This window comes from Gopherus flavomarginatus, chromosome 6 (assembly GCF_025201925.1).
Source record: "Gopherus flavomarginatus isolate rGopFla2 chromosome 6, rGopFla2.mat.asm, whole genome shotgun sequence".
NCBI classification, from domain to species: domain Eukaryota; kingdom Metazoa; phylum Chordata; order Testudines; family Testudinidae; genus Gopherus; species Gopherus flavomarginatus.
The window spans coordinates 121,724,608-121,747,400 of NC_066622.1; the positions used below are offsets into that span (position 1 = coordinate 121,724,608).

The following is a 22,793-nucleotide window of genomic DNA, read 5'->3' on the forward strand; positions in this document are numbered from 1 at the left end:
GCAGTGATGGGGTGCTATACATACCGTATCTAGAGATAATTGAATTCTAACTATCCCTCTTCGAACACATACATGACTGGCATTATTTACTGCACAACCAGGCCCTTCAGATCTGTGGGTGAACCAAAGTCAAATGTTACAATTTGAACAGCAGTTAATTATACTTAACGACCTTGGACCGTCTTGGGCCCCAAAAAGGCAAGTGCGTCTATTTCATCTAATCTAAACCACCAGCACCATCCCTCCCCCCTCTCTGCCTCGCTGCTACCTGCGCCTAAACATGCTGTACATTACTCTTCTGCAGAAATTAATTTCAAATTGTTTTAACCTCTCTGGGACTTCAAAGGGATTTCTATCTGTGTTCACTCCAGCAAGCAGGGTGTATCCTCGCAAACTTCATGTGACAGCAGAGCATAGGTAGGTGGGAATTTGTCAGGGGGTTGCAGGTGCCTCACCATTCTGTCTGAATATGGAGACATCGTACAGCTAGTGAGATCTCCAGAATATCGTTGCAAAAGGCTGCAAATGAAGGGCAAGATTCTGGAGCTGTTGCTTGTATTTTGCCTTTTTAATTCTTGAGTATTAAGACACTACTCAGTGTCAGCAACAGTAGCATAATCTGGACCCAAAATCTTTAAAATAGAGGTTCTCAAGGTTTTTTATTGCACGGACCACATCTTAATATATCATGTCTTGTGGATCTGCCTCCACTCCCACTCATGAGCATCACAGAGAGGAGCAGCTCTTATTGCCTCACTCACATCAGGGCACCTTGTGTACCTCATTTAATAGGAGAGCATGGGAATCTAGCTGTAGAAAGAAGGTGAGATTATCTGGGTTGCCAGCACAACCCAGTGGAGTTCTGGAGTGTTTGGGTCTCAGAATTACTCCCAGAATTACTGGTGTTCCAGTGCATTCCCTTTTATAACCCCAGCACTAGCGATGACACAGCCATGGCTTACATGGAAAAAGGACACTAGGAAAGTACTGAATGGATTTGTAGCTGTTTTTAAATGCAATTTAGCAGCTGGAAACAAGGAGAGGCAGCACCATGTGGCTAGCCAGTTCTCCACAGAGCATCAGCAAGCACTTTGCCGGCCAGTCCACAGGCTATAGTCTGAGAATGGATGATTTGGGGGGGACCCTCTGCAGACACCCTCACAACAGAAAGCCTCCCTCCACTCGGACCCTCTCTGTCCCCACTGAAGATGTCAGAGGGCATGTCTGCACTAGAAATGTAAGTTGGCCCATGTCCAGGCTACCCCCTACAGGAGCTCTTCCACTGACTTAAGAGGAGTAGTGTGGGGGGCTGAAACCTGGGCTCTGAGCTCCACATAGAACTCCCCACCAGGAGCCTGGCTGCCCCCCAGACTCTCAGCTCCCTGCTTCCGGGAGCCCAGCTGTCCCCCTGAGCTGTTGACCCCCTGCTCCCCGCCACAGCCAGGCTCCCGGCTGTGAGCTCTATACCTGGAGTCTGGGAGTCTCCGAGCAGCCTCCAGACTGCACCTGCTCAGCTTCCCACTCCCAGCTCTGAGCTGGGCTGCACCTGCCTGGCTCACCATTCCCAGCCAGGCTGTGCCCTGGGCTCCCCGCTCCCCACAGTTTGTCAACTGGCTGCATCGAGGCTCTCACTCACCGCAGGGAGCCTGGTGGCTGCACTGATGCTCCCTGATGGGAGCACAGGAGCTGCCTGGACTCTGGACTCGGAGCTTTCTGCCAGGAGCCAGCTGCAGCAGGGAGTCAGGAGCCTCTGGGCAGCAGCTCGGCTGGGAGCAGCTGGGCTAGGAGCCAGGAATGGGAAGCTAGGGGGCAGCCAGGCTCTGAGTGGGGAGGAGGGCAGGCACAGCCCGGCTGGGAATGGGGAACCAAGGAGTAGCCGGGCTTTAGCTGGAGCCTCCCACCAGCCCCAGTGACAGCCTGGCTTTCTTGTCAATTTCACAGCATCAGCAGGAGCAAGGCTGTAGTGTGTACACGGACATAAACCAGTAGACATTAGCTGCCTTATGTCAATCTAAATCTGTAGTGTAGACCAACCAGAGTGTCTTTCCCTGGGCAAATCACCTAGCCTCTTTGTGCTTCAGTTCCCAATCTGTAAAATGGGCATAATAATGCTTCCCTACCTCACAGGGATCCTATTGGGTTCCAGGTCATACCTCACAAGGGTGTTGGGAGGATAAATATGTTGCTTTCCCCCTTCTACTCTCAAGTCCCCATGTCACAGCCACTATGCTGCAGAGAGTGTCTCTATTTACTGGAAATCAGAGGTGTTTTTTAACAAGCTGGAAGGGGATCTGTCACAGTTTAAAAAAAAAAAAGAGAGAGCGAGAGAGAGAGAAAATGTGACCTCAGTCCATTCTTTTGAAAAGGGGACTTTATAGATTTAAGACTTCTCTTGTTCCATTCTTTAAGTTACTGAAGTCACTTTATTTTGAAGTTGGAGCTTGAAGCATTTTAGGCTAATTTTAAGATTTGCTGCGCTTAACTCTTCCACCCAACTAAATTTGTAAAAATTAGTGTCAGTGTTAGAAACCTTAATCTGCTTTTTCTTTAGACATCTCTTAATCCAAAAATGAAACAGTTAGTCAAATTGTTCTTCAGGAACTGAAATGTCTGGGGGGAGAGGGAGAAGCAAGAATTTTTAATCTACTGAAAAGCTTGTGGCTTGTGACACTGAAGTTGAGTTCTGGTGGGGCGGGGGGAGGATTCAGTCAAGCAGCACTCCTCGTGTTTATTTGTAAAATGTTTGAGTGAATGTGTGTCTCTGGATGTTTAGAGATTGGCAGCACTGCAAAATTAAGTTTATTTATTCACAAGATATGTATCATACAAACAGCTGCAAATGGCTTCCCCTCACCACTCAGCTAATGTGTACAACTTTGATAGGGACCACCCTATCTGTGGCTAAGAGGTAGTGGAGTCTCTTTGCAGGTTTGTTTACTGGTTTATATTGAGAAGACAATACCAGTTATAATGGCTTTTTGTGCTGACTGCTATCTAACAAGAATCATATTGCTATGCTTATTAGTTCTATAAAGCAACAGGGGAAGTAAGTACTTGTAGCCATGCAGTAGTAAGAAGCTTCCTAAGAATGACTGACTGATACCAGATGCTCAGCTGCTGTGAATTGGTGAACAAATCAATGGAGCTATGTTGATTTGCACCAGCTGAGGATCTGGCCATCAGGCTTTTCTGCAGCACCTGTCACAGTAATAGCTAAGCAGTAGTAGGAAATCTGGTCATGTGCTACACTGAATAAAACATAGTGGTAGCTATCATTCAATGTACTGAAAAGATTCCTCAATGAATGAATTAGCAATGGTGTTACTTGTGACTGGACACCTGGATTTTGGAAGAGATCTACAAATGTTTTCCTTTGGCAGTTTTGTTCCCATCCCAACCCCACTTCTCTTAAAGGAGGATCTCAGACAGGTAGTGGATCTGTCAGTTTTTTAGATGTGAAAGATCGTGGGGATTTTTCTCTGGAATTCTCTCTGTTCTTGGTACCCGAGAAATGGAGAAGTTTTTTTGCCTACATCCTAGGTATAAAATATTAGTGGGCCCTATTTTCTTGTTCTCCAGTAAAACCTGTCAGAGAGCTCAAAAGAGATGGAAGTTACAGCAAGATTTTCCTTTGGGAATTTTCCCTAATTGCTTCATCGGGAAGATGAGGTTTGCCCCGTTCCCTCGCTTCCCCTGCAGAACAAGCTGTTGGGCTGGCCTGACTCCAAACCCAATGGATCCCGCAGGAAGCCCTCAGGAGAACTGAATTATTGTGCAGAAGCCCATGTTTCAATGCAACATGCTGGCTTCATTACGGCTTTGATGCAAGCACCTCCAGGTGTGTCCTTTTGTTATTCGTTACCATTCACCCCAGCCCACCTGCTCCTTCCCAGACTGCCCACTTTTTCTGTGACCCATGCTCAGACCAGCACATAGCCCCCTGCTTGGGAAGTATGTGGTTGCTGAGACTCCTTCTTGCCTGGGGGTGAGGAGTTCCATGTGTTGAGGGTCCTCTCTCTGTGTGGATTTTGGACCCTGTGTTACTATTTTTCCTGTTTCAGAATAGTAGAGAATAATAGGGGTCCTGTCCTGTCCTGGAGTTGAAGGAAGCATTTTTCCATTTTACAGTGAATCCTCTAGCAGACATTTTATCTGATCCTTGATGTGAAGGGTCAAATACTGTCCCTTGTAGCCTCCAAACAAGAGGAGCCAAACCTGTCATTCCTTCCTGCCAACCCCTCCTTCTCTCCCACCCTGAGAATCTCACTTCTGAGATCTCAAGGCAATTTGTACACAATGACAGCTAAATTGCAAAGCAAAGGGACACCACCACCACAGTGACTGACATCAGGGCTTTATGTCTATGTAAATACAATTTCTAAAGTGCAAATGAATTGGTTGTTGCTGACTGGTACTTGCAGTTATTATTCTCTATTTGATTTGGGGTCATAGGCTAGGATAGTGTCACTTCTTACCAGTAAATTATATTTTTCCTCTAGAGGCTTAGAATCACCAATACAGCTACCCTGCTTTAATCTGTATTTTCTTCTACAATTTTCCCCCCGCCCCCTAGTTTTCTCTTCTGTTGTACAGAGAGTTTGTCTTTCTGGAGATTGCAGCAGTTTTTGATGAAGAGGTGTCAGCTTCTCTGTTCTCCAGAATTTAATAGGTAATGGGTTTCTGCATACTGAATGGGTGGGAGAGCTGATTTTTCAGGGAATAGCTTGGTGCATGTAAGGCTTCAAGGGAATATAATTTACCAGCCCTTTTCCTTGCTTCAGTTCCTACTCCTGTATAAATGTTTAGTTAGACCATCATGTTTTGATCCTCTGTGCACCGTGAAGAACTCTTATTAGCTGAAATAGTCTCTGCAGTCCAAAGTTTCTTATTTCTCTCTGCTTCTCTAGTTCTTGACTTAACATCTGTTTATTTTTATGGATCTCTAGTCCTTCACTTTCCTGGATGGCTAAAAACACAAATTAACCACTCTATATTTTTTTGTTTCCCTTATTTAGATTTAATTGGAATAAATATCCTATTAAATATTGGCAGGATAATTTAAAACATTTACTTATTTTCTTCAGTAGATTTTCTGTCTGTCTGTGGGCTAGCAGTTGGATGGGCTCTTCGTACTACTGGTCTGCAGCATAAAATATTTTGAGAAGCATAGAGACTGGAGGAGACTGGGATGTTGGGAGGGGAGCTGGTTCATGAGATGATTTCCCACTTACACAGTGGTCCAATGACTGAAACAACCGGAAAACTCTTGACACAGGATACTGCTGAACTTCCAACTGAGTGCCATGCTGGCAAGTTACCAAGAGTCTGAGGGTTGTCCTTGGATCTAGTCTGAGAAGCACTCTGTGTTGAGTGTCTAATTTGTCTAGTCCCACCTTACATGTCTCAGCATGTTCTTCTTCATCTTAATTAGATTGATTTTATCTGTTGACAACTCTTGGTGTGATCTGTGATTGATGGCTGAAGGCAAAATACTCAATGGCAAAGAGAGGAGTGCAAGTTGGGATAAGCCATTGCTATGCTCCACAACTTCATGCTAAAGTTGGCACTGACTGGATCCATCTGACAACTTTCTGTTATAGGATTCCAATCAGAATTCCTTAGGGTTTCCACATACTCTTAATAGATTTCTCAAAGTCAACAGCTTGTGTGCTACTTACTGTTGCTCTTAGCATTGATGATTATTTCAGATCTAATGATCGCCAGGTCTGAGGCTTGCCACCTGAATCCTTCCCAGGCATGAGATGGAAGGCATGGGCACACACCAGGCTCTGCCATCCCTGTCTGTCATGCTTTTTGCTGGAATGCATACCTTGATCTGTTTCTGTAACTTTGCTTTCTAAGAGGATAGGTAGTTGGCTGATCGCTGCCCCCCTCTGATCTGGAGGACCAGTGGGCCACTTGCATTTGGTCCCTACTCTTTGACCTGGCCAGCCTGGGTGGCACTTCCAGGAGTTAAAACTCCCACCAGTATACTTCTCAGGGTCACTAGAACATGTTAGCCTTCCTGCCATGACAAAGTGCAGCCCCTAGGGAAGGAAAAGCTTGCCATATTGAACTGAATTTTTAAAATTCCCTTAATTGAGGATTAAGCCCAAAGTACACTCTGACAGCCCTGCCCTTGTTAATCTAGTGTTGCGTACTGTGGTCATCAGATAACTCCATACTTGCAGTGTTGGATGTAGAATCTTTGGCTCCAAAAACACAGGCCTGAACTTGGTGAGCTAAAAAAGAAGTGGGTGTATCTCAAAGGAATGTCTGTATATGTGAGCTAATCTGAAATATTCCTTCCACTAGAGGGCAGTGTTACACACCTACCAACATCCATACCTTTTACTACAGAAGCAGTGGTAAAAGAGTCCTGCCCTTCCTGCAGCAACACATACACCTCTAATTTTTTTTTGCATAACTGTCATTCCAATGAATATCTAATTACATTCCCCTGAAATCAAGCTTCTAGCCTGCTTACTTGTATCTACTATGTGAAACATTTCCTGGTCTATTTTACTTTGTGGTCATGGAATCTGTTGAACTATTCGTCTGTCTATCGGGCCCTCATAGCCAGAGTTTTAGCACCTCACAACTGTTATTAAATTGTAACCCCTCTGAATCACTGAATGTACCAGTATTATTCATTAAAAGATTGAGAAGATGGTTAGGTCCTAAAGTTACCTGCTGTCTCATAAGCGGTCTCCTCAGAGTATTGCATCAATAACAGAATATTTATTGGTGTTTACACTGAGCTTTGGTGCAACTTTAAAATATAAACTGCAATGACCTTGTAGTCAGTACTGAAGGACAGTAGTGCATGTGCCCTATGAGTGGAGACTGTGTATATTTGTTTACACAAGATTCCATAATAAAGTGAGGATTTTATTTTATTGAATATTTGTACTATGGGTAGTGCCTAGAAGCTCCATTGTGCTAGGTAGTGTATAAACACATAATAAAAGTTGAAGTGTCTCCAATTTAAACAGACTAGACAGACAAAGGGTGGGAGAAAAGAAGGCTCTATTCTCTATTATCCCCATTAGCCAGGTGAGGACCTGAGTCTCAGAGAGATTCAGGCCATGTCTAAAGCAGTACTGCTACAGTAGCGCCATAGTAAAGATGCTTCCTACATTGATGGAAGGGGATTTTCCATTGATGTAGGTAATCCACCTATTTCAAGAGGCAGTAGCTAGGTCGATGGACGAATTCTTCCACTGACCTAGCTGTTTCTATGCCCAGGGCACAACATTTTTCACAGCCCTGAGCAACATAGGTCGGTCAAGCTAATTTTTAATTCTAGACCAGGCCTAAGTCCAAGGTCGCACAAGACACCTGAGACCTCGAGTTTCTTAATGTAGATCTAGACTACAGCAACAGAAGGGGCTTTTCCATAAGAGTAGGCAAGCCACATTCCCAAATGACAGTAGCTAGATTAATGGAAGCATCCTTTCATTAGCCTAGCGGTGTCTATACCAGGAGTTAGGCTGGCATAGCTATGGCACTTTTATACCTCGGAGCACAGCTATATTGACCTAAATTTTTAGTGTAAATCACTACACCCTTCTTCCTCTTTAAATTTGTCATGCAACAAAGTTATACAAATAATTTTTTAAAATAATTCTGGAATCCTTTAGGTAAAATAAATATACAATATTCAGCAGTTGTCAAGGAAGGTTACATGATTTACAATCTAAAGAATGTATAGCCAGACAGCATCTAGCACAATGGAGCTCTGATCCTTGGCTGAGGTCAGTTGGCATTATAGTGAATGCAGATAAGAAATGATCATTTGTTTTTGTCCAAACTGTCTTAATGCATTAGCTAAAATAATTGTATTTCTCTTAGTAGACTCTGCTGTGGCATAATGAAAATGGAGCAGACCAAAAATTGAAAGGTATAAGCAATTACATTGCCACAAACCGTAGTTTAAAGAAAAACGGGTCTTACTGTTGCTGGATGCTTAGTATAGCTTTATCTTCTTGTGAATGGCAAGCTGGAAAACTCTGACTATGCTCTTGGCATAACCTGCTATTGCATGATAATTTGATACCCAGTCCATTTCATGCTTTGATGTGTAATGACTGGTTCTCCTGGCATTAAAATAAAGAAATTCTTACCACAATTTTTCAGCTGTCCAGCATCTTTATTGATGTTGCAGTCTAATAATTTCAGCCTTATGATGGGCATTGTCATTTAAAGAACAGCTTTAATGATAATCATTTATATCATTTGAAGTGACTTCCATCCCAAAGTATCTTAGAAAACGTATATAGCAATCACTTCACTTACCATTGGAAAAAGAAGGCTGAAGAATGCTGAGGCCAAGATATTAAAAAATGGATGCTTGAGGTTGGGTTCTCAAATCCATACTTAGGCATCTAAAGAAGCTGCTATATTTGCAAAGGTGCTGAGCACCAAAAATGTCCATAGATGTCAGTGGAAGATGCAACTCTCACTGAAGCTGATGGAAGTTGTAGGTGCTTTGAAAAACAGGCATATTATTTAGGTGCTTAAATATGGATTTCGAGGCCTAATTTTAGGTTATATTTAAAACAAATCTTGGCCCAAATGTCTAATAGTGCACAGCATTATTAGACAACATTTTAAGACAAGACGTGAACAACTTACCCAAATTGGAGAAATGGTACGTGGGCAGATTGTAATAGCTGGAGTTGGCCCAGGATACTCACTTAACTGGAACTAACATTCCTACTCATTTGAAAACTGCCACAGGAACTTTTAGGATTAAAGTGGTCCATTTTTAGGTCCTAAGGGCTGTAGTTAGACCACATTTGATGATAGATAGCTTGTAGAGTGTAACTGCATTACTTTTCAAAGTTGGGGTGAGATTTTCAAAGGACCTGAGGGAGTTAGGTGCCCAATTCACATTAGCCTTCAATGGAAGTTGGGCACCTAACTGCCTTTTGGCCTTTGAATGTGAAGGTGTATGGAACCTGTGTTTTGGCTCATCCTGTTATGAACGGTGGAAACCAGGACCAGGTTCAAGTTTAAGTTCAGATCCTAGTTTCCCTAATGTCTGAGTGGCGTTCAGATCTAGAGCTTGGACTCAACTCGTCTCTAATTACAGTTGTGCTTTCATCTGGAATTTGAATCTGAATGTTAATTATATCAATGGCTATTTATGAAGTGGAGAAACAGGGAGGCGGATGACTGAAGTGACAAAGATTTCAGAACACTGAAAGATTCAATTTAACTTTCTCCCTCCTTCCTCCGTTCCTCCCTCCCGCTCCCCTACTCTGCAACTTCCTTCAGTCCATATGCTAGGAGACAGTACAGTTCATGCTTTTGAAACTTATGGTGCAAAGGAGTATTGATGTCCTCATTTTCCTCCTTTTCTATTGAGGTATCATTACCAGGATGTAAGAGCTTTTGAAAAACCGAGTGACTACTCAAGACACTTTCTAAAGGGGCAAGAAAAGGAAAGAAAATAGAACTCGGCAGGGGGTAGAAAGATTCTGAATGTGTGCCTCTTCTGACTTTTCTTTTGCTGGAAACCTGGAGCTGTTGTTCCTATTTCAGCTCAAACTGTCTTTTAGTTGTTGATGGCTTTACTGCTCTTGCTCCTGAACCTCAACAGATTGGGGCTTATTTACCTATTCACACTCCACTGAGGAACCTCGTTAATATGCTTATTAGCCACATCATTCTCCTGCCACAGGGTTGACAAAAAAGATTCCAGCCACTTTGAGAGAGAGAGAGAGAGAGAGGGGTGTGTGTGTGTGGGAGGAGAATTGTAAGGAGATTATGCTTCCATTCAGCAGCCTAACTGGTGTGAAAGGCTCCCTGGGCCCACTGAAATCACTTGAAGCCTAAATATGATGACAGAATTGATTTTTTTTTTTAATTTTACACATGCTTTTGCTTTTCTCAGGTTGAAAAGTTTTGCTATAGTGGGCCAGCTTGCAAATTGACTCATTTAAGAGAATAGGGTGCTGTTGATAGATAGCTGCCGTCTTTTCATCCCTCCCCAAAATAAATTCTGAGACCTGTTTCCGGACATAAAAACAGATGTCCTTATCTGTCATTTTCAGTGGAATGCTTCCTTTTCGTTCTTTCAGAATATGCAAAGGTATTGATGAATGGCGAAACTGCCGTTTCCTGTGTTGCCCAATAATTTATGTGAGAATGCGCTGAGTGTTTTCAATGGGCAATGGACATGCTTGGAGCTGGAGAAATTGGATCTTGACTGTGACATCTCGGCTTCTCAATTAGATCATTCCAATGTCCATTACTTTAGGGAGAAAATTAAGAATTCCAATCAATTACAAACTTGTCACCATCCCTTCCATAGCTTGTCTTAATGATGGTGACAAGGTAAAAATACTTCCTGGGAGACCTGTACATATAGTTGTGAACATCTGAAAATGAGTTTCTGATGTCTCAAAGTATGTGAACAGAGAGATACTGTGTTGTGTGTTCACAGTCTTCAAAGAGCCCATTTGTCAACATTGCATGCAGCTTAGAAAATGTGCGGTAGCGCTGTGCTTAAATAAGCTAATATTAAATTGATCAACGCTCTAATTTAATTTGAGGCAACTACTGCATATTGATCTTGTTGTCAAGCTGATTCCACAGAACAGGCATTACAGAGAATCCATATGAATAACCTTTTTGTTGTTAGTATTTATTTTAGTAGCAGTTTAAGATGTTTGAATTATGCATTGTTGTTAAATCTGTGTGTCCAGGCAAATAACTTCTGCTGAACTATTTGATCAGACTCTTCTTTTTTAGAAATCAGGAGTGCATTTCTTAAAGGGGCACTGTCAGTGAAAACCAGATGCTAATGTTATGTTTCATACAACAAGGCTTTGCAAAATCTAAGGTTGATTATTTATTTATTTTGTTGTGGTAGCTCCCAAAGGCCCCAGTCAGGATTTAGGAGCCCATTATGGGAGAGGCTATACACACAGGTAGATGCAGTTCCTGTCCCCCAAACTTTCTCAATATAAAGTTTTCCATTTATTTTCCTAATTCGCTTTTTTGTTTGAATTTAAACCTTCCTCTGCAGTGTTAGCAACCCAGACTTTTCACACTGTGCTAGTGCATGACAGCCAGAAAGTGAAAGTGACAAAAAGTAGGACTGAAATTAACAGGTCTGTTTTCCTTGGCCAGACTGAGCAAACGAAGTTCATAAACAAACAGCACCAATGGTGGAAAAATACATTTTTTTTTTTACAATTTTCAGTTTTAACCATCAGAAGTGTTCTTGAAAACATAAGTAATGATATTTGTTCAGTGTTATTTTAATGGGTGATGCTAAAAAGTGCTGAAATTGCAAGGGTTGATAGTCCTATGCAAGCTACCTATTTTACTGCTTATTTAGAATACCCCTCAAAGCTCAAATCTTGACATTTAATATGGCTGTTTTTGTGCAAGATTGTTTTCCCATGAAAAGTTAGGGTCCGAAGGTCAGCAAAACCCTTCAGCACGTGCTTAGCTTGAAACAGGTGTCACTGCCCATCGCCTTCAATGAGAGAAGGAGAGCACGTGATACAGTGCGTTGCTGAATCGGGACCTAGCTGGATAATTTTTTTTTTTTAAAAATCAGCTTTTACCCATAAGCTTTCACCTGTGTCTTTTTCACTCTCTTCTTCCCAAGTGCATAAATTCTCCCAGTAATATTATACGTTATGATGGATAGTCCCGGTACAATTCAATACTATTTAGAGCTTGATCTAATTGTCAACTTTCTGTGGACTTCACTGGGTCAGGATCAGTCCCTGTATGAAACAATTAGAAGAGGTTAGGTAGTTTTAAAAAATATCCTAGTATTTTAAACGCGATCGGTTTCCAGCATGAGCTGGGGGAGGACTCGCCTCGCAGACAGTGAGCAGCAGCACAGGAGCCTGTAAGTTTCTTTCTGTGCAGATTTTTAAGGGGGATTTTCTCCCTGCTCATTTATTTGTGCCACTTGGAGGCGTTTTCAGAGAGAATGCTCTAAAAGAGAGAGGGAGGCAGAGAAATCCCCGCTCCGAGTCCCTGTGCATCGAAGGGGGAAGAGTCTGCAGAGTTAAACATTGCCTGGGACGGCTGTGATTGGCAGAGGAAAGTGGAACTGTCCAGGAAATGGCTCGAGTTTCAACGAGGGGGGAGTGACCAGGGGAGGGAGGAAGGGGAGAGAGAGGAGTGTGTAGGGGGAGGAAAAAAAAGGTTTGTAGACTTGACAAAGCTTTAGAGATTACAACCGGAATTCTGAATGGAGTGGACCTGGACCTAGGACTTTTTTAAAAAATCCCAGCTATGCTGTTCTGTTGGATGGAAGTTACTCTTCCCTTTCCCCAAGGCTGGATCTCCTCTCTGAGCCCCTAACTGGAGAAGTGAAGGAAAGAAAGTTTTGCTGATGATTAAATCGAAGCTTATTTCGTTTTAATCTTTTTTTTAAAAATCTCTTTTCTCCCGGCAACTTGCGTGCGAATTGCGCGGCTCAGGCGCGCCTGTCCCACAGCCTGGGTTTGCCACCGAGGGTCCGAGCGCCTGAATGTGGAATAACCAAGGCACGATTGTTTTTCTTTGGAGAAGTTTCCCCCCCAAGGGAGCCTGTCTTCGTTACTTTGATTCATCCTCCGCGCACGCCTGCTGCAGGGGGAAAGCAGATCGCTTACTCGGAGCCTTTTCATTCAAGGTAATTGCACCAGTGGTGGGTGGAGGAAATAGCGCCTTAACGGAGAGGGATTGGGGTCGCAAGGACTCGAAACGCAGCAAGGACGGACTCCGTGGCTCCGGATCCCTTTTCCATCTCTAGCGTGTCCCCTCCCCTTTTATTTTTACTTACAAACGGTCCATGGGCCCCATCCACTCCTGCCTTGCACCCTGTGCAGTCCTGTCCACACCAGCGCAAACCGCTGCGCCGTTCCCACTGACAATAGCTCTGCGCTGGTGACAAGCCGGGCAGCGGCGAATCTGGCTCTGCCCTAGACTCTCAGGAACATGGAGTTCTGGGGGTATCTGCAGACACTCCCTCCCCATCTTAGCCAGCCTGATCTCAGCCCTGCGGGTTTATTTAACGAGGGTGTCTTTTGTTTTGGATTGAGGGAACTGAGGCCAAGCACCTAGAGAAAAAGTCCAATGGAGGGACCCCCCCGCCCGAAGAAGAGGCTTGATTTTGAATCTTTGATCATTTTCGTACAGTGGCCTTTGGCTGTGAGCGCCCGGTAGAGCGTCAGTGAAAATGCGCATCCCTCATGTATCATTTCTGCTACTACAAGTAAAATAAAAGAGATTACCTCATCCACTCCAAGGCTGCATTTTTTGTCTTTATTGCATGTGGACCTGGTCATCTTTGCTGTTAATTACAGGGAAGCCTGACAAACGTTAACACTCCCTTATTGTTTCTATACAGGCTTTATTCCTTGCAATTGAATGCCATTTTTCACACCCAATTCATAGAAATCCACTTCTTAGTATTCAGCGGTTACAACAGGATCTAAATTGGCAGGCCTATCAGTAAATCATTATCATACTGTTAATTAAAGGGGAGCTAATCTTTGGGGGGCAAAATAGAGTACTGGCTTGCAGTAAAAGTGGGGCTAAGTCTTCCAGACCCCTAACAAGTTAAAGCTTGTGTGGCAGTTTTTTAAACCTGTCTGGCTGTAGAAGGCCACAGTGTAAAATCAACACATGGAATCTTTTAGCAATAGTTGCAACAATCTGTGTCAATGGAGAGAAGAATTTTGCATGGAGCTTAGTGAAAATGTGGAGCAAAAGTTATTAAAATCAAAAGTACAAGAGGTTCCTCATCTAGCCAGGCATGATTTAGCTACTTTTTCGTGTTTTTTTTAAGCGATACATAATTTCCCCTTCTTAATGAAATATATATTTAAATGTAAAACTGCCCTTTCAAACGGTGCCTTATTATGAGTTTGGTGTGAAACGCTATCAAACATTTAAAACCTCATTGTCTCCTTTGTACCAAATCCCTGTAAATCTTCCACTAGCCTTTACTCATTTTCATCTGAAAAGCCTGTCTGAGCTGAATAGACAGCAATCAGTAGCCTCTGTACCTCTCTCCCTCTCTGGAATGTCAATTAAAATGCAGCTTCCCCCCACCCCCGGTGGCAAAAGACTCGAGAAAAACAGGATAGTCCAGGAAAGTAAATGAAAAGTTCAAACAATGAAGTACCACCGAAACTGCTAGCCAATTCCCATTAGTCCTCTAGGATTCATGTTTAATAGCTGTGATACTCAGATCTACTTACAGCCTGAATTGAGATGAGTCTTATTTCTATATAATGTATATGACATTAGCTCAATTATACTGTCACTTTTTAACTGCTATACAGCTCATTCCCAGCTGATAGTCATATGATTTTCTGGAAGGAGAGATCCATACTTGATTCAGATTTTGGTATCCCCTGATGCCTAGCTGTTATAGTGTGCAATGTATTGATTTGGATAACATGCTCTGTACAAATTGCAATCTCTCTGGGAAGTGATAAACATCATATACACAACAATGGGACGAGATTAAAAAGAGCTCCGGCGATGGAATTTAATTAAAGCCACTGCTGAACAAGTACTCTGTGTGTGTGTGTGTGTGTTTAAAGTTGAACTACAGCTTGGAGGAATTTGGTTGTGCTCCCAACCCAGGTTGTTTTCCCATGCTTGTCAGTTGGGCAAAGAAATTTGGGCAGGTATGTGACGAGGTGAAAATTGACTTGATGAGCGGGTGGCAAGGAGAGCGATCAATCATTGGAGGCTGACAACTCCTCCCCAAAGTGTAGGCTGAGAAGAGAGACAGAGTTCCCTTTCAAGGGGAAAAATAAACACTACGTGTGGCTTTCACTGAGTCTGAGACTCCAGGAGGGATTATGGTATTGTAGTCAGGAAGCCAGAATTGTAGAGGCCAAAAGCATGCTGGGGCTGTGTTCCAAACATTGAGCTAGAGGTACATAATTATCCAGAGTAGGAGGTCTTTCCAAATTCTGAAGAATTGTCCACCAGCAACAGTGGCAATTGAAGTATGAAAAGAATTTGGTTTCATTTCATTTTTTTCAGGCGGGGAGGACTGCTTTGAGATGGGGGATTCTTGAACGGCTTTAACATTTTTTTGGTACCTGACATGTTGCAATGCAGATTGCTTAATGCCTGGATGCAAATCTCTGATTTCAGCTTTGCTGTTAAATTGTAAGAGAGATCTGCTGCATTTTAAACCTGCCTTTGCACCACAGATTAAGAGAGCCTATTGTCTCCTGGCAAATGTTCAGATGCAGAGACCATGCTAATACTCAGGTGTGAAGGAGTCTTGACAGAAGCCTAGTGTTGCTGGACCGAAGAATGTTTATGATGAGAGCAGGAATAATTTATACACTTTAAAACCTTTTCAGGGGTTTAATGTAGCCTAAAAATCTGTAATGATTAAAATGTGACCAGAGTTAAATTATATTCCAGACCTGTTTTAAATACATTTAACATTTTAATGTGATATGTTTTCTTTCTTGCAATGATAGTTTACTTGCCTGTGATTATAGTTTACATTTCTATATACCCTTTAATCAAGTTCAAATAAGTCTTTATAGAAATTTAGTAAATTAGCCTCACAACCATCCTGTTAAGTCATTAAGTATTGTACCCATTTTACACATGGGTAAACTCACAAAGAAGTGAGTCAAATGGCAGAGTTAGGAAGAGAGCCAAGGTACAGTATTCTGGTTCCTGTGCTCTAATTGCTAGACAGTCAGAGACAAAAGTTACTTGAGCTGGTAGCAAATTCACTCCTGCTTTGCTAGTACTTATTTAAACATTTTTTTCAGATCCTCTTTACAATCATTCCTTGCAGTGATCTAGTGTTTGTTTCATTGAAGGTTTAATGACAGCTGTTACAATATACATTATGAAAACTCATGCAATGTTTAAATTTCATTTCACAGAGTATGGATGTGCATGAGATAAGGAGAAAAAAAGCTGTGGCTTGAAACATCATGTGTTAATTAGCAAAAAGTATCCTGCAATTACATTTTTAAAACGTTTAATACATTTCTGCATCTGAAACCTGAATTACTCTGTGTAGTATCTGAAGGGGCAGAAAATATGATATCAACATTTTCCCCATTTAAGGCAGGATGGTTGGTTTTATGCATTATATAGCTGAAACAGGATATCTGAAGACTGACAGATTCTGAATGAACCCAGTAATACTTATTAAAGGATGAATCCATATGTCAAACTGTTTAAATGCTGAAGAACCAGGGTGCTGAATTTGTTATGGATAGATGTTTTGGAGAAAGTTCCAGTTTAAAAAAAAATATTGGAGGATGGGAATGGGAAGAAGAGAGAGAGGGACAATGAAAAAGGAATTTCTACCTTTTTCATTGTCCCTACCACCACTGAAATTTCAGTTAGGACTTAATACAACTAAGATTAGTCATTAGCCAGGTCACACAGATCAGAATTAATGATGCAGTTACTTGATTTATTCATTCCCTGAGGAGTAGTCTTTGTGTGTTTGGGGGCAGGGGATGGAGGGAGAAGAGAGAAGTTTGTGTCTGGTCCAGTTGTTAAGCAACTCTGTGTTGGTGCCGGCATTTTGATCCATGCCTCCTGATACGTCATTGTGGTGATTACCAGGTCCATTGTGGGAGCTGCAAGTTTCCTTGGCACTCCATTTTTTCCAGTACATTGGTGTTTCATAAAGGGTGCTCTTCATCCTTTTAAGTGGCTTGTTTTAAAAAGATTGAAATAAGCTTATTTTTCTTGCCTATATAACGTCTACTAATGCACATCTATATTCTGTCTCAAGGAAGTCTTTCTAGATACCTGTGTATATATGTACAGTCTGTGTATATATGTATATTTATATGTATACTTTGTGTGTAAACAAATAGAAATGGTAGATCATGTGTGATCTCTAGCAGAAATGTATTTTTGTGGCAAACATTATTCAGATTTTTATTTTCCAAAACATAGTGAAGTTAGCAAGTGCAGCTGCAAAAACTGGACCATTTTAATTGTCCCAGTCATGCAGACATTTGCACTGACAGTGAAGTTAATGCAGAAGAATGTAAATATACAGGAGAGTTGGAATCCCAAACATAAAATAAAATCTCAAGGAAGATCTAAGTAGAAATACAGTATTTTAAAACTTTTTGCCATTATTGGTTTGTTTTAAAACTTAGCTGACCCAACCGCTATATAGGTGGGGGACCAAAAGGCCATGCAAACTCAAACATATGTTCAAACAATAGCAAGAATAGAATTTGTATAATTGTGGTAATTTTCTAGCATTAAGGGTTATGCGTCTGCACATGTGTGCCTTTTGTATTTCTTAGCAAGCTGTATGTTTTTCTGTGATTAAAATAGTTCTTTAAATATGTGCTGAGAAACAATTTTGTGAAATCAAGAAGGGCTTGGTTATGCCCGAGGTGATGATGGAAACTGTTAACAGAAAATGAAAAATCACTCACTTTTCTCATGCTTTCAAAGCTGTAAAACTATTTCCCCCCCCCCCCCCCCCACATCCCTCCACCCCTTGGGTTTTTGTGAAGATTTTCAACTGGCATTCAAGATGATTTCACTGACACTGCTAAATCTCTCTCTTCCCTACAGCAGCAGCAACAGTTTCAAGTGAGAAGCTTTTTATCAAGGCTGAAGGCACTGCTTTCAGCCCATGCTTGTGTAGAAGTGTTCAGATGGGATTAAAGTCCACATGGATATATGGAAAAGGACCAGGAACTGGCACTAAAAAGATGGTCAGCTGCAACTCGGGTTGCCTTATATGCCTGGTGGTGGTCGCCATGGCCGGACTGTCTGTGGCTCGGCCATCATACAATTCAGTTGTTCAAGACACCACTTTGGAACCTGAAGGTAAGGCACTCTAGAATACTTCAGCTTCAAAATAAGTTATCGGTAATTTGAAATGGTGCCTGAAATATAACTACATTAGTTTATTTGCCCAGATAAACATAGGGAAAGTGTCAGGTTAGTCCAGAAATAGTTTCATGTATTCTAATTCTCTCCCTTCCAAATATGGGCTCCGATCCGGCAAACCTGCATATACTAAACTTTATGCAGGTGAGTTGTGTCAGTGACTTCACTGGGACCTTCACTCATGTGTAGTGTTAAGCACGTGAGTATATGATTGCAGGAATGGGTCTGTGGTTTCCTTTATGAGAATTCATCTCCTAGCTGAATGGAGCCACTGTGTTTGTACACATCTGTTACACATTCTGAGCTTTTATTTATATGTATATATAAAAGTAGCATAAATGTTTTTAAAAAATCCCATTTATTTTTCATCATTTGTGCTGATTATGTAATTTTGCAGTTCACTCTGCTAGGAGAATGAAAACGGGTTACTCAGTTTTATTTTTGTTTATGGTCAGTTTCCGTTATTGTTTCTAATGCCCCAGCACAAACTCTGGAGTGTCTGGTCTGCAAATCCTACGGGGGAATGCTTAAATCCAGAGTGTATGTGTGTGTGCGTGTGTGGGATTTGCAAACCAGACACTCCAGAGTTTGTGCTAATATATTTAGTTTGTGTTATAGTGTTATATAGTTATTTAGTTATATATAGTCTGGATTTAAGCATTCCCCTGTAGGATTTGCAAACTACACACTCCAGAGTTTGCGCTAATATATTTAGTTTGTGTTCATACATTAATTCCAGTGAAAACAAAGAGTAATGGGAACATTTCTATTAATAGTATATTTGATACAAACAAGTTCTTATAAAATCTAATATTTTCAGTGTAAATGTATCAGATACTATTTCTTTAGGGATATCCTTGTGCCAAACTGCTTTATTTGTTGAATTTTAAGAAGGTGTTTTTATTATAACATGTTTATTGTATTTTAAGTATATTTTTGTTATGCTGTACAGCACCCTCAGTGGCCCCCTAAGCACCTCAATAGGGATGGTTCTTTCTTAATAAAGTTATCTTGTAATACACTGCACTGATACATTTCTAATAACTGGGCTGTCAAACCAGTGTTTTCAAAATAATTGTGTATTGGCCACTTCCTATTCCACAAGCATTGTTTGAATAATTTGGCCTCTGTCTGTTATATTGTTCACATACAAGAATACAGCTTTGGTTTTCTTCAATGTATTTTAGTGCCGAACTTATTTGTTTCAACCCATTATGTCTAAAAATAGGTTTCACCAGTTAGTGAATTTTAAAAATAAATTCCTAGTACATTCTTATAGAAAAGTGAGGTTGAATTATTTAGCTCTAAGTGCTCTCCCCTTGTGTACATTCATAAAATATTAACAAAGTATTGTAATATTGAAGTCTGTCATCGAAGTCTGTCATCAATAGAGATTATTGGTAGCAAAGTAATTTTGCTCACGGTAATATGAAAATTAAAAAAAAAAAAGGGCCAGACTCTCATCACTGCTTAATGGACCTGTTTGTTTAATAGCCCACTAGGTGCTTTCTTGAATTTTTGGGAGCATGACAAAATCATGAATGATTCTGCTTTCACGTCTGCTGTTTATGGCAAGGCCTTATGGTTTTAGGGTTAATGCAGCAGGAATGTGATTTCATTGCAGGGCAGTATAGGAAGAAGACAAATGTTTTCATCTTACGGTCGTCATCATTTTTCAGTTTTCTAGGGAAGAAATAACCATTATTTTTATTTTAAACTTTCAAATCTAAAATATGTTGCCTACAAAATGAGTATCCACTGGGTGAAATCTGGATCTTATCAGAGTGTAAATTATTGAAAAGAATATCACTTACAATAAAACAATTTCAGATGTGAGAACACTGAATTACTTCCAGCAAAGCGAAAATAGGCTTTTGAATTAATGGCATAATAGCTTTCATGTTGCAGAATAGAGGGAACTGTATGAGATTATATTGGAGATTTGAGAAACAAAAACTCCTTTTTGCTTATTTCCAATATATCTTGGCACTTTGGGAGCTATCTCAGTCTGTTTATAAAGCAACTGGCTCACTGGGGCTCGATTCTGACTGTGGCCTCTAGGCAGTACTGTAATAAATAATATTTACACAGTAGACTACATCTATCAAAAGCAAGCCATTTTATCTTACAGTGTCATGTATACACACTAAGGGCCCGATCCTGCCAGCAGAGTGCTGGAACAATTTGGTAGTGGGGGTGCTGAGAGCTATTGAACTGAACAGTAAACCATGTATATGAGGTAAGCCACTTCAGGCTAGGGGATGCGGCCGTACTCCCAGCAGACCTAGTTCCAGCACCTCTGCCTGCCAACACTTACTGCTGATTGGAGTGCGTCCTACCGCAAGTCCTAGTAAGAACTAACATTAGCAGTGTTTGCAGCAGCAGAATGTTAAGGACTCATTTTAAGCCTGCTTGTGTGTCTATAGAATTATACCCAGCACTAAACGTTACAGGGGAGTAGTTCTGAGCAAGGGGGGGTAACACAATCTCCACTTTCGAATGATTGTGATATTTAGAAATAAGTCTATTCGACAGCATATAATGGAGTTCTTCTGTTATTGCACACTCACACTATGCAGTCTTTTGATTGTAGCCAGCACTTAAAATGCAGGGGTGGGGGGAAGTTGACCGCACACACAGGGTTACTTTGTGAACTGAATAATTAGTTTAGACACAATTTGATAAAGGGCAAGCTAACCCTTGACCTTCCCTCACCCAAGTTGTCTGTTATGAAGCCTGCTGGCTAGCTAATTTAGTCCCCGCCATGCAGGACTTTAACACTGCGCTCTGTATAGCCAGACTCACTATTTCCACCTTTTCCTCACAAATTCAGGAACAATTGTTTTTAATTTTGCTCTGTTTTTAAAGCCCTAGTTTAAACTCTCCATAAGGCACAGCCCAGTTCCAAGCCCTGTGAAAAACACAATAGTTTAAAATGAGTCTTAAAGTATACTCAAGAGAGTCAAGGGAGTAGCAGGGTATACAATCTCTTCAGATGGGTATCACCTGGGGTGGTTATGCTTATGTTAGACACACAAGTGACTAATAATTTGTCATTTGATATTTAACTCAGTAACAGGTATTCACTGATAGTAAATGAATGTAAATACCAGCTGGTGCAATTAAATACCTAAAGCCGTTCATTAATATCTGTAAAGTGTTTCATAATGCACTGGCAAAGAACTGTGCTTAATGTTACTGTCACTTGATTAATACAGTCCAATCACAATTAAATCAAGTAGCACAATCCAATCTAAGTCAGAATTCTTTTCATCACTGCTACCCAACCTTGATTCGCCTGTGGAGGGACCGACATCGGAAATGAAAAGAAGAACAAATAAAAATAAAAAATGAGTTAAAGTCCCCTATTATGCAGGTTGTGAGGGGAATCCAGCAGAAGAACATATTTTAACGTAGCTTTTATTTTTTTCCCTGTGTGAAATCCTCTTCTTATGCTCAGGATTGCAGGAGGTATTCCAGAATGCATAATTTTGTGACACTACAAATACTATTAGTAGCACTGAAACTTTTGGTATGAGTCAAGTCACAGAATGATGCATTTTGGGATGCTTTCTTATCTAAAGAAATAAGAGAATTTCAGAGGGAAGAAAATGAGTTCCAATTTTTCCCTTTTAAATTTTATGCCTGATAGGTGCAAATAAATCTCTGTTTTAAACTCAGTTTTCACCTGAGTTGTGCATAGTGTAACTATAGCACGTTAGAGCAAAATTGCATCTATTTCACTCAGCCCCAGTGGTATGGCAGCTCACCGGGTAAGAAGCACATGTCAGCATGAATAAACTATAATTAAGAGAAAAAAAGGCAATTGGTATTTCTGAGACGAGTGTGCAAGTGGCCATGTTGTGTTTATGTGACACCTTCTGAAACACTCACAGTCATGAAAATGAGCTCCAATATTTAAAGAACAGGTTTAATTTTTAAATATAAGCCATTAGCTTTGACTTCTGTTAAACAATACTAAAGCAGTTTAGAAAATGGTCTGATGGCCTCTTACACTTGAACTCTATGAAAGTCTCACACATATTCTCTAATCACCATGGGTTCTGTTGCTCTGGGAACCCCGGCACCCTGAGTCTTGATTCATATCCTGGGATCTAGTAAGATGATCCTCAGACTCCATGTGTGTGTGCGCCAGCTTGCCACTCCTGAAGTATTGTATTTTTTGGTTGGTTATGGTTACATGGTTCTTGCTCCCAATTTAAAGGCATTGTGGAACGGCATGAAGCGTCAGAATCCTCCTTCCTACTCCTCCTCAACACAGAGAAAGGAGACCAGCTACATGATGTACAGAGATGTGCCCTGTTTGTGAATAGTACTGGGGGATTCCTTTAGGTCCCTGTGCTAGGGATTATGGGATGGCCTAGCATCTTCTCTAAAGGTTATCTTATTTCACTGCAACCTTTGGACCTTTAAAAAGACCAACTTAGTTTTAGTTTTAATCTGCTTCTCTGAGCTCCAAGAAGGATAGTTAAAATTACACTTCAGCATGGCTACAAAGATTTTCTCCTCTGCCAGTGAATTCAGATTGGTGGTCGGTAGGTGATAGGACACTACAAAATACTTCAGTTTGGTCTGCATGCTTTGTAAAAGGCAAGACACTATAGATACGTGAACAAAAATAATTTTGACTTGATAAAACTTTGAGCCATTTATAGTGAAAGTCATGGACATTGAGGTCTTGTCCCCATTAAAGGATTAAACGGTGGTAATAACAGCCCATGGGTTCTTTTTAGTATGGCTCCAAGAAAATCCAATGGCTGGAAGCTGAGCTCAGAAAAATTCAAATTGAAATTACGATGCAAATTTTTAACTGTGGTAATGAACCACTGGAAAAGATTTATCAAGGGATGTGGTAAATTCTCTATGAGAAGTATTCTTTA

At 41.1% G+C, this 22,793-nt stretch overlaps 1 protein-coding gene across 10 annotated transcripts in view; it reads left to right on the forward strand.

Moving 5' to 3' along the window:
* Window positions 1-22,793, forward strand: part of FGFR2 (fibroblast growth factor receptor 2) — a 135,800-nt gene that overhangs the window by 20,518 nt on the left and 92,489 nt on the right. For 7 of the 10 annotated variants that reach the window (XM_050958969.1, XM_050958970.1, XM_050958963.1 and 4 more), the window contains exons 1-2: window positions 12,178-12,652; window positions 17,572-17,829. In XM_050958969.1, coding sequence (XP_050814926.1) covers window positions 17,655-17,829 — 175 coding nt within the window. In that variant the 5' untranslated portion in view covers window positions 12,178-12,652; window positions 17,572-17,654. Of the gene's footprint in view, window positions 1-12,177; window positions 12,653-14,894; window positions 14,915-14,967; window positions 14,988-17,571; window positions 17,830-22,793 lie in introns of those variants that run through there. The other 3 variants (XM_050958967.1, XM_050958965.1, XM_050958964.1) reach the window with 3 other exon arrangements.